This window comes from Mytilus trossulus, chromosome 1 (assembly GCF_036588685.1).
Source record: "Mytilus trossulus isolate FHL-02 chromosome 1, PNRI_Mtr1.1.1.hap1, whole genome shotgun sequence".
Taxonomy (NCBI): Eukaryota; Metazoa; Mollusca; class Bivalvia; order Mytilida; family Mytilidae; genus Mytilus; species Mytilus trossulus.
In genome coordinates, this window is record NC_086373.1 from 44922484 (window position 1) to 44935220 (window position 12737).

A 12737-nucleotide genomic window follows, 5' to 3' on the forward strand; every position below is an offset into this window, starting at 1 on the left:
TCCCTAGCAACGACATACATGTATAAATCCTTAAAGTCATAAGAAACCTAAAATTAAAAAAAATAAAGCATATAGTTTTTTTATAACGCAATGGATAGTTTTCATCTTAAAACGTATGTACATATACTTTTTTCTGACCTTTAAACACCGGTATACTACTTTTGCCTTTCTATATGCATCAAGTTTTGTGGGATCAATATTGAAATCAACTAAGAAAATTCTTTAATTTGTTCATATTTAGAAGAAGTTTACTTTATTTTAATTAATTCCCCGACATATTTTCAGAATGCAAAGTGACCTCAGTGAGTGTGACCAATATCGTAAAAATCCGGTGATCGAAATACGCATGGATGTCCTTAACATAAACTATTATCTGATTGTACATGTTAAACACGTGCTCAATATCCATGTTTTTTGTTGATTGTTGACAAACAGGTGACAATCGTTAAACTTCGGCTTCAAAACACGAATACCTGCCATATTTTCACAACAACATTCACCGATGGAAAAAAAAAATGACGATTATTCAAAATTTATGCCAAAAAAGGATAAAATCGTGCACAGAAGACTAAGTTTATGATGTTTGTATGCATTGGTTCAAGAATTGGAATAACATTATTGTTCACCGGTCACTCGTTTCATATGACTAACAATCACTTTTTTTTATACTTTAAAGACTATAAATAGTACATATGACATTTTTAATACTGTATATATGCAGATTGTTGAATTTTACATCAATGTTTAAACGAAATGGAAAAGATATACGTTTTATTGCATATCTTTTAATATTTTTATCCTATGGAATTATTTTTGTCCTTAGCAAACACTTGTTATGAACATAAAAGTCCTTACCAACCATATGTTTTTGAACGAAGACCGCTATCAATAAAGGAAAAAAAGGAAAGACCTTTCAATAGTCCATTTGCAAATTACCGATTTGATTCTGTTATTACACACTTTTTAAACAAATTACTTCCCTTTGTCAATCGTAAACTGGTTCCATACCGGACTAAAGTGGCTTTTGCCAATGCAAAACATGATGAATTGAAAGTGATGTATCGGCGGTTTAACTAATTTTTCATGAAAAATAATTTCTGATGTCAAAAGTATTTAGCTAAACAACAAATTAATGTCATTAAAAGCTTTCAAAACCTTATAGATTACTCACATTACGCACAGGTAAATTTGCTCTTTCTGCTAGCTCTCCATTGTAAATAAAAATTAATGTCCCTCATAAATGGAGACAACAAAAAGGGATCTCTAATTACAGGGTCAATTACGGGAATTGGCAAATAGCCTATTGTTTATGAACAATCGATTTTTAATGTTGTATATTGTTTTTGCTTTGAAAGTACAACTCGCATGTATTGCAAATTTTGCATTTATTTGCGATTTGATATTCTTTGAGGCCCGCGTTGTAATATTACAATCACACAATCAGCTGATGACGGGTACGCCGAAAAGAATATCGGGTGGTCAACCATAATTCATCGCTTAAAGTTATTTTAAAATTATGAATTCTTTCGAAATGTACATAGTGTAACGTGTAACCGGGCAGGGACGTTTTGATATTTTTATCCTCGGAATTTGAATAAAATTGAGAATGGAAATTTGGAATGTGTCAAAGAGACAACAACCCGACCATAGAACAGACAACAGCAGAAGGTCACCAATAGGTCTTCAATGTAGCGATAAACTCCCGCACCCGGAGGCGTCCTTCAGCTGGTCCCTAAACAAATATATATACTAGTTCAGTGATAATGGACGTCATACTAAACTCCAAATTATACACAAGAAACAAAACTTAAAAATTATACAAGACTAACACAGGTCAGAAGCTCCTGCTAAATTGAAACAGTTTGACAGCACTCTTTCAGTCTGATACTTGTTTTAAACCAAATGTTTGGGACTTGGCTGGTGTATGAAACTGTGCTGAAACCTAAATGTATGAAACCTATTAAAACGAATGTATGATAACTATTTGAACGGGTGTAAACCTTCGTAAGAAAGTTTATTCAAATCTATGCCTATAACTGTCGGAACAACAAGATAGCACTAAGGCATGGTATGTCAGCAAACATTCATTACAATAGTGAGAGATGTGAGACGCAAAACCTTAGCACCAGCCCTGTATGGACAATATGTACCTAACCAACTGTCTCAGCCTTTCTATATACAGTCAGGAGGTTGCAAACACTTCACTTCTCTTAAACTAAACCTTCTGCATGTTGTTAACTACTTCCATTCCAACCTTTCCGATGTTTACTGTCTGCTGCCTTCGGTACAAATAACAACTTGAACAACAAATAGAAGTTTTTAACGACCTTGACTGGCTATGCACGGTCGGTACAACTTAAAATGAATAGCTACCCACTATTTCTTCTTCCAACGCGGACCACTTGAACTGAATAGCTACCCACTATTGATACTCCGAACGCGGACCTCGAATAGAGCAACCTATCAACAACTGTGCGGGTAAAGCATCATAAAGCAACCAAAAGTCAAAGGATGCTTTTTGATGCCGTTTTCAATGTAAAAGAGATCAAGTTAAAAAAATTCATAGAGAAATCGTGAAAAAAAATAACTGTAGAACTATTATAATATTCTTAAATTGTAAATTCGTAACACTAGTGTGCTAATGACCTAATACGATATATATGAGGTCAGTAAATTTCTATATGGGGTGAGAACGAAGAGAGCAAAGATTGAATCCCCATATCGAATTTACTGACCCCCATATATAACGTATTTGTTCACTAGCACACTATGTAACGAATTTATCTTACCAGGTATTTAGATAAAGGCAGCAGTAGTATACCGCTGTTCGAAATTCATAAATCGATTCAGAAAAAAACAAATCCGGGTTACAAACTAAAACTGAGGGAAAAACATCAAATATAATAGGAGAACTACGACACAACAGAAACACAATATTAAAATGTTACACACACACACACACGAACTTATGGATTATCAAAGTGATCAAGGCTTCAATACCGTTAGTACCAAGAACCTACTTCCATTGTTCTATATAAAAACAAATCCAAACAGTAACAACTTGTTAGCTTTAAATGTGTTTTATGAATTCGTAGTCTGTTGAAACCTTAAAATTTTCCCTCAACAGTGTATTGTTTTTAAAAACTAACCTTGTATTAAAAAAAGCCCCACCTACTAACCTAATATGGAACCCTACTAAACTGATATGGAATATACACGATCTAAGCAAGCTAACCAAAGATATTACCCTTAACTACATACTCATTGAAATCGGCTGTAAAATAATTCTTTAACTGGTACTCTAATACTTCACTTACCTGTTGTCATCCATCAACGACACTTTTTGCAAATTCCATTTATACTGTTAAAATTGGTCACAAAATCCTCCAAAGTCAATATAGTTTATTCATATTTTATTATGAGGCCAGATCGACGTAGGGCCGGATCGTCGTGGCCCGGATCGACTTGGGACGGATCGATCTTGGGCCGGATCGACTTGGGACCGGATCGGTTTAGGACGGAACGACCGAATACAATCTCCACGCGGTAGCAATTTTTGTCTTTAGATTGGATATAATTTAGTGTTCCATATCATGACAAATTTAAGCAACCCATGTCCTAAACATTTATTCAATTTTCCATATTTATATCTTTCAGCAACACTTGATGAACAGACTTATGGTGTAACTATTTACCTTGAAGGTTTAACTAAAGATCAGGTACTTACAATTGAACCATACTGTGATAAATTGGCACCCATATCCACAATCATTCAGATATTTTAGATACGTTAGAATCCTCTATTTAGTTGCGTCTTTATGTTTGTTGTAAATAATATGTTTTTTACAACAAATATATGTTCTTTATTCTTCAGATTGCCTAGTACAATTGTACTTCACTGTCCCAGCTCCAGTGACATATCCATTTACAATTATTATATAACTATCTAGGTAAATACTCAGAATATATATAAAAACATTACATTAACTATGATTTTTTACATCGCGATGACCTTGAGGTCATTTCGATGTATTGCTATCGCCTAGATTTCCATTATGTAAATTAGTTTTGGGTTTGTAATCGATCTATAAATATGATAAATACGCGAAAATGCAAAATAACATTCCTTATCGTTTGATATAAATACATCTCTTCAATGGAAACTGATAAAAATATATTTGTTTACAACATAAATTGATAATATGAAAATGTTTTGTAGTTAGATATGTATATATATAAGTAAAAAGAAATCATTGATAAGATCAATGCACACGTACCGAAAACTTGTGTTAAAGCATGCGGGAGAATATATCAAAGAACGTTTTGCGACAATACCGGCAAGAACCGGTACCTCTGTAATTGATTTTGCGGGAAAATATGAATGTCTACTCGTATCCAATCTTTTAGAAAAATCGAATGTTTACAGAAAAGTGTCCGCCATGCACTTGCATTGCACTATTATTAGAATAGTAGAATAGAATGATATATACAAGTGGATGGAAATCATATTTACATGTAACTGTTATTTTAATATGATATATAATAACAGACCAGTGTATACTGATTTGTATCAATACAATATAACAGTTATTACGGTGAAGTTGCATTTCCTGTCATTTATTCATCATCCACGCACGATTGCTCAGAAAAAAATGTATCTCTATACATTAATCTCAGTTTCAGGTAAAGATATATGTGATTTTTTTTCTGAGACAAGTGCTTTTGACCATCCACAGGAACTTGTGGTCATCTGATGTTCAGTTCTTCAGTACTTTGATTTTTTTTTAAATGAAACTCAGTGTAATATACAAGGTTGTTAAGTGCTTCATGTCTTTGATTTCTCCCAAGTACATCTCATTCTTAATTTGTTCAATGGGAAAAAAAATAAAGATGGCAAAACCATAGTCAAGGCTAAATAACTCTTAACTGGCACTGTTTTTTTCGCCTTTTATCCAAAAATTTGCTATGCGTATTTATAAGCACAAATACCACATAATACTGCGACGCCTGTTAGTTTTACTAACAATTGGACAGACTATGACATGTTTTTACAGATGGAAAATGTTCTATGATAGATATAATTTTGCCAGACTTATTACTTTTTTTTATTTGGTTCTTATAATAAGCCAAAAATCTGTATACTTAACAGAACTTAACATTTAAATTGTCCATTTTACTCTGAACAGACAACTATAACCGACCCGATTAACAGACCAACCGCCCGTATAGCCGCAAACGCAATATAGATTAACCGACCAATCTCTTGGGTAGCCGAGTGACGGCCGTGAAGTTCGCAATGCCTCATTAATAATTTCGAGATTAATTTATGAAATTTTAGGAGATGGTACATGTGTTCATGTTTGAATCATTTTTATTTTTATACGCTTAGGAATCTATTTTTTCCCCGTCTCACTTTATATTTAACACCACCCTCAACATGCCCAAATTGACACGATTTCCAATAGAAAGAAATATTATTCTCCAAACACATGGCCATGAAAACACTAACTGATATGATTTCTAATTCAATTGAACTAATAATTAGCATAAAGTTGTTATAAGGTTCACGTATTGTCTTTTTTTGTGTGTAAACAACTTGTTACATGTATACATGTTGCAGGATTATGGTTATACTATAGCGAAATCATGTTGTTATTTCTTTTATATCAATATTTTATACTGTATTACAGCTGAATAGTGTGGAAACTCCATTTAAACAACTGGTTGCAGACATTGTCAATACATACTGTAATTATAATGCATCAAATGTCCAACAGTGTTGCCAGACAAGTAGCAGTTATTCGTAAGTTTTTGTTGGTTACATCCTATTTTTGTGTATGGCCAACCAGTTTTCTGTTGTGATTATTGATTTTAAGAATGGGTCAAGGATTTTGATTGGAATCATTACGAACGATATCGACAGTTAAAGTGTGTCAAACGTTGCAATTTTCACAAGAAATATTATATGCGTTTATAAAAACAAAACATATATTCAAAAAGTCATTATATGTGTTCATAAAATAAAATGTAAACATGTATGCCTAATATATGTTAAGATTGGTGATTTTCCCTCCCAAGCACATCTCTGGTACCAGTTCCGGTTTGTCTGTTCCGATGATTAACTCGGTGATTGTGTCCGAGTACCTTGGATTCTTTTACTATGAAGACAGACTTTAGTTCTGGTGTCCTAACAGTCACATGGTATTGGAGCTGTTATGGTGGGAATGAATGAATGAATTTCATTCTCATCCACTAAATACATAGATAAAGAGACAATAAGTATATACAACAATATAATATACAGTGCATGTGTGAAATAATGATAATACATTAACAAGGAAGAGAGACTTTCACATTAACAGCTTTAATATAGTTATCGACATAATTTTTCTAAAACTGTGTTTGGATTTTTCCAACAAAATTCTGGTAAATATTTTTGTTTCATAAACAAAAGATTTACAAGACAAAATAAATGATACTCGTCGTCGATTTCAGCCGCGCCACAGATACGACACAATCTATGATTTCTAGACAGATTGTGCCATCTCCCTGTCTCGACTGGTAGACGGTTGCTACCACACATAAAACAAAACATTAACATTACAATTCAGTGGTAAAATAGATATAAACTGTTCAAACTTAAATTATGTTTTAAATATTCTATAACATATACCTTAAGATGTAGAATTCATATTTTCATACCATTCCTGTATAAATTGGTCCTTTAATTTTTGTTTTACATATTTAGAAATCCACAAAGCAGAAAAAGTACCCTGTTGATTCCAAATGTTTGACATTCCACAATTGTCTAATGTGTTTTTTTATAAAACGTAACCATTTACTCTCCAAACCATAATTATTAGATTAAATGAATAATAGCTTATATAAAAGTGAGAAGACTTTACATTCTTCTCCATGTAAAAGACGACACCATAATTTTACATACGAACTCTTACGTGAAATTAAATGGGGTATCTTCCCAACTCTCCGTAAATCATAAACTTTGGAGTAGATTGTTTCAAATTTAGTATAAGTTTGCAAAATCGCAAATGTACTTTTTCGAGTAACTCCAAGTTTTCCAAACCCCTAATTTCACATTTATACAAAAGTATCGGTAAATAGTTATCAAAGGTACCAGGATTATAATTTAATACGCCAGACGCGCGTTTCGTCTATATAAGACTCATCAGTGACGCTCAGATCAAAACAGTTAAAAAGCCAAACAAATACAAAGTTGAAGAGCATTTAGGACCCAAAATTCCAAAAAGTTGTGCCAAATACGGCTAAGGTAATCTACTCCTGGGGGGTAAGAAAATCCTTAGTTTTTCGAAAAAATTCAAAGTTTTGTAAACAGAAAATTTATAATAATGACCATATAATTGATATTCATGTCAACACCGAAGTGCTGACTACTGGGCTGGTGATACCCTCGGGGACAAAACGTCCACCAGCAGTGGCATCGACCCAGTGGTGTAAATAGTTATCAAAGGTACCAGGATTATAATTTAATACGCCAGACGCGCGTTTCGTCTATATAAGACTCGTCAGTGACGCTCAGATCAAAACAGTTAAAAAGCCAAACAAATACAAAGTTGAAGAGCATTTAGGACCCAAAATTCCAAAAAGTTGTGCCAAATACGGCTAAGGTAATCTACTCCTGTCGGTAAGAAAATCCTTAGTTTTTCGAAAAAATTCTAAGTTTTGTAAACAGAAAATTTATAAAAATGACCATATAATTGATATTCATGTCAACACCGAAGTGCTGACTACTGGGCTGGTGATACCCTCGGGGAAGAAACGTCCACCAGCAGTGGCATCGACCCAGTGGTGTAAATAGTTATCAAAGGTACCAGGATTATAATTTAATACGCCAGACGCGCGTTTCGTTCTATATAAGACTCATCAGTGACGCTCAGATCAAAACAGTTAAAAAGCCGTTTTCAGTTTTGTCAAACATATCTAATTGACATTCAATAGATTAATTGATTTTTTTTACATTTTTATAGCAATTCATATATTGCTTTTGTAGCTTTTCCATATAAATATTTTCTTGTCTTTGATATACTCATAATATATATATAATATATACCAGTATTAAAATTTTATATTTATGCCGGACGCGCGTTTCGTCTACAAAAGACTCATCAGTGACGCTCGAATAAAAAAATGTTTAAAGGCCAAAAATAGTACGACGTTGAAGACGTAAATGGTTTGCCAAATATAGCTAAGGTAATCTATTCCTGAGGTAGTAAAGCATTAGTTTTTAAAAAAATCAAAGTTTTGTTAACAGTTAGTTTATAATTATGAACGGAAAAGTATCAATGATAACTCAAGTCAACACAGAAGTGCTGACTACTGGGCTGGTGATACCCTCGGGGAAATAAATCTCCACCAGCAGTGGCATCGACCCACTGGTTGCAAATAAACTCATCATAGATACCAGGATTAAAAAAGAGCCACTTTTTGAAAATATAATTCCAAGATATTTATATTCATTTACTATTTCGATTTCATGATTTTCAATATAAAATTTTAAATTCTTTGACAGTAGACCTTGAAAATACCATAACTTTTGTTTTCTGCACATTTATTTTCAGTTTCCATTGTTTACGCTAATCACAAAATTCGTTTAGCATCAATTGTAAGTCTTCATTTGATTCTGACATCAAAATTGTATCGTCAGCATACAGTAAAATAAACATTTTGAAATAAACCGTCAGTTCATTTTCTATATCTTTACTAATAGTTTCTTAACCTTTAGCAGTTGTAGTTTCTAGAAAGTCTTGCAAGTAATTTAGATATAAAGAAAACAATATTAGATGAGAGAGATTCTCCCCTAAAACAATATATGAGAGAGATTCTCTCCTTGTCTAACTCCTATATCACAAGCAAAGAAGTCAGACTTTTCATTATTATGTACTATACAGTATTTCGTATCTGAATACATATTTTTTTACAATTCTAAAAAAAATACCATGTATGTGGTTCTGTAAAGTTCTACTAACCTTAAATGTAGAAGTTTGATAAATAAAGAGTTTCTATATACAAAACCAAAGGCTTTTTCAAAATCTACAAACGCACAGTAAAGTGTCTTTCTTTTTAAAAACAGTTAATAATTGAAACAATACATACAGAGAAAAAAATATGGTCCTTAGTAGAATATCCGGATCTGAATCCAGCATGATGCTTATGTAAAATCTTATAATGGTCGAACAATGTACTTATAAATCTATCATTCACAGTAGATGTGAAAATCTTCCCAATGCAAGATAATAGTGTCATGGGTCTATAATTTTTTGGTTCCAATATACTCCCTTTATTTTTAAAAATAGGTAAAACATTACCAAGAAGACACGACACTGGTACAATAGCTGTTTCAAAAATCAAATTGAATAAATAAACATAAACGTCAATCATAGAATCCAATGAAGAAGAAATGTATTCATTAATAATTAAATCATCACCTGGAGACTTGTTATTTTCAATCTAATCAAAATTAAATCTCCGCACTCGCTCATTTTTTTTTTGCTTGGTCGCTGGGGAGATTTAATTTTAATTAGATTGTGTTATTTTTTTTTAAATGTATCTCGTTTGTAATAAAAAATGTTTGCAATTAAATCTTTAAAAAAGTCAACCAAAGTTTGCAAAGGAAGTTTTGAAATATCTCTTTGCCTATTACCATGAAAAAGTTCCCAAAATTCTGTGGGTTTTTATGTTCTTATGTTTTTCATTTTGTTTCGAAAAACTGGATTAAATCTCACAATAGCATTATCCATAGTTTTCTTATGATAATTATGCAAACTTTTTTATTGCCAAGTATAACGCCCAATTATTTGAGCAGTACAATTAAGTTCAATTTCATACAAGTGATTACATATTGATTACATTAGATTATTTAAAAATTAAACAAAATCAAGTCTTTTTCAGCAGAATAATTTCTACAGGAATAATATACATGGTATATAGTTTTACAATATAATGTAGATGGACAAACTACCGGTGACTAAACTGTATCTAGAATTACATTAAAAATGTTCTCTCTTTGAATAAAGTACACAATAATAAACTTACTTTTTTTAATTATAACATTATCCTCAGATGACATTAACCATATCAATTTTGATTTATTTGGTAGGCTTTCAAAGTTTTTTTAACCTTATTTAAGTAATTTATATATTCATATCTTTTTTTTTCTAAAACAGGACACTGAAGAAGAAAATGAATTTCATCTTCAACTTCAGTGTTGCATAATTTACATAATCTATCCTCCACTCGAAGCCCCACATATCTGCTTCTTTCACTTTCTAATTTATGTGCACTGACTCTGAACTTAGTGAGCAGTCGCCTTTCATCCTCGTTCAACATTAATAAGTATTTTTCCATACAAATATTTTCTTTAAATAATCGATAAGTTCTTAGTTTATTTCCATGCTGTTTATTTTGTCTCTCATTGTAAAGTTCAGATTTCCAAATACAAGATCTAGAATATTTCTGTTTTAATTGCCGGTAAATTAGTGATTTTAAATCCATCTTTGAATGTTTAACACGTTTATTTCATAAGAATAGCAATATATCTATACCAACTATTTTTGTTTAAACCATTTAGTGATTTAAACATCCAGAGCTTCAGAGAGAAGGATATCATCAGACTTTAATATATATTTATAATATCTAAACATACTTAAAATTACTTCAAGAAATAAGGGATATCTTCCCATTTCACCTAATACAGCTATATTTGTAGATTTTTTTTACCTAAACCCAAAGAAAATTTACAGAACTTGACATGAATACTTTCTTGTTTCATGTCCTTGCATAGTTTAAATAGATTATGTTTATTTTTATTAAGTTGATTTATTACTGAAGCTCACCATATTTCACTTCCATATAACAAGTTAACACAGGTTTCACAGTATGATCAAATATATGTGAAAGTGTGTTAATTTTAGATTTATATAAGGTAAAACTTTTTTTTATATTTAAATAATCACTTGTAAGAAAGTTCATTCACCCTTAATCTTTCTTTAAATATATTTGATCCATATTTTTACACAGTCTTTTTGTTTTTTAGAAATCTTTTTTTGCTTTCAAACGTTTTAAATCAAGCCATTGTTTTTGAATGCGCTTAACTACCTTTAATTTAAGACCAAAGTATTTTCTGCCGATTTTATCAAAATTATACAAAGATCAAAAACAACCTCATCTACTTCTGGTTTTCGTGCGTTGTTTTTTTTGGTTTTTTTTTTTGCATTATGTAGGGATTGTTTCTTCAAAAAAAAATTTTCAATCATTTCACCATCAAAATTATCTCTAAAATCCAAGTTTTTTTCCCACATTTCCATTTACCAATTTTGTAAGTAGTTGTATATGAGCTAATAGAGCTTTCTTAAAAATTGACGAAAGCTACATATGCTTAACGAATCATACGTAAGACTCGTTATAGGGATCCTTTATTTTGACGTTATCACATAATCGTCATGGAACTTCGATGGCATTTCACCCTTAATGTTAGCCTACTAAGGACCGGCATTACCCTATATTCAACGACACTTATTAAAATTAGATTTTTCGTGAGATATAGGAATTCGGGACGTACGATAGGTAAAAATAAAAATACTAACCAGTTGAAAGGAGATAACTCTACAAAATATACTACATATATAGGGAAGACAGAAGAAAAACATACTCTTAAAACAAAACAAAAAGCGTCCGATCCACCCAAATAAATTTGATTTAGAAAAGAATGTTTTTACCTGATAAAACAAAGACTCTTTTAACTGTTATCGTGGAAATTGAATACGTACTCCCTTTACGTTCGTTCGTACCTTTCGTCAATTTGTAAGAAAGCTCTATTAGCGTGTTTCCGTTAATCAGGTCGAGAACTCTAGATTTCCTGACGTCAGAATATATTTGCATAGTCCTTTCCCAAACACAAGGCGAATACGGCCTTGAAAAACTGACCAATCGATTAAATGATCAACAATGCATTGTGAACTACAACGAGTTTACTACTACTCGAAAACACGTGCGTGGAATTAGTGGGAAAACTGTGAACTAATATAGTGTGTGGGACTCTCAAAATAAATGTTTTTGTTCTGCGAATATGTTTAAAGTAAAATATTTAACATAATCTTCAATTTGCATGCCCAGATTAAAAAAATATTGTTAACGGACTTCACGATTCGACTTTCTTTTTCACCTTGTAAAAGTAGTTGAACAGGGTTTCTTTCCATTGTTATGCATGGTACCTGTGCAATTATTTCACGGCGTGAAACAGTGAAATATTAGATGAATTAACAACTGTCTAGTAAACCAGGCTACAACGTGACATTACGAAATCAAAGTAAATTTAAAACCAATTCTTCAGAGGTCTTTCCACCTCGATAATAAGAATGAAATTTAAAAAACGGTGTTGGAAAATGTCACTCCTGGTTAATGTAATTTGTAACTACAAACTGATATAAAAAAGAAAAGAAATATAGGTACCTTTTCATAGGTTTAGTCTGAAATAGGATACTTCCGGTTGACCTGATAAATGATGAAATGTCTACAACCAAATGCAGAAGACTTAATTGTTATATAACGAACCAGTAAGAATTTTTGGCAAAGTTCAAAATTTAGAACGTCAAGTTGACCTTTGACCTTGACCTCAATTTCAAGGTCATAGATCAATGATCTCAAACCGGAGGAACCCAGGTCAATCCCTTGAATGATTGTGGAGTAATACCGATTTAAAA

General features: G+C 31.9%; 1 protein-coding gene across 3 annotated transcripts in view; it reads left to right on the plus strand.

Annotated features, from left to right (window-relative positions):
• LOC134725374 (serine-rich adhesin for platelets-like) overlaps positions 1-12737 on the plus strand; it is a 151774-nt gene that overhangs the window by 86286 nt on the left and 52751 nt on the right. For all 3 annotated transcript variants that reach the window (XM_063589143.1, XM_063589151.1, XM_063589169.1), the window contains 2 exons: positions 3658-3719; positions 5691-5803. In XM_063589143.1, coding sequence (XP_063445213.1) covers positions 3658-3719; positions 5691-5803 — 175 coding nt within the window. The remainder of the gene's footprint in view (positions 1-3657; positions 3720-5690; positions 5804-12737) is intronic.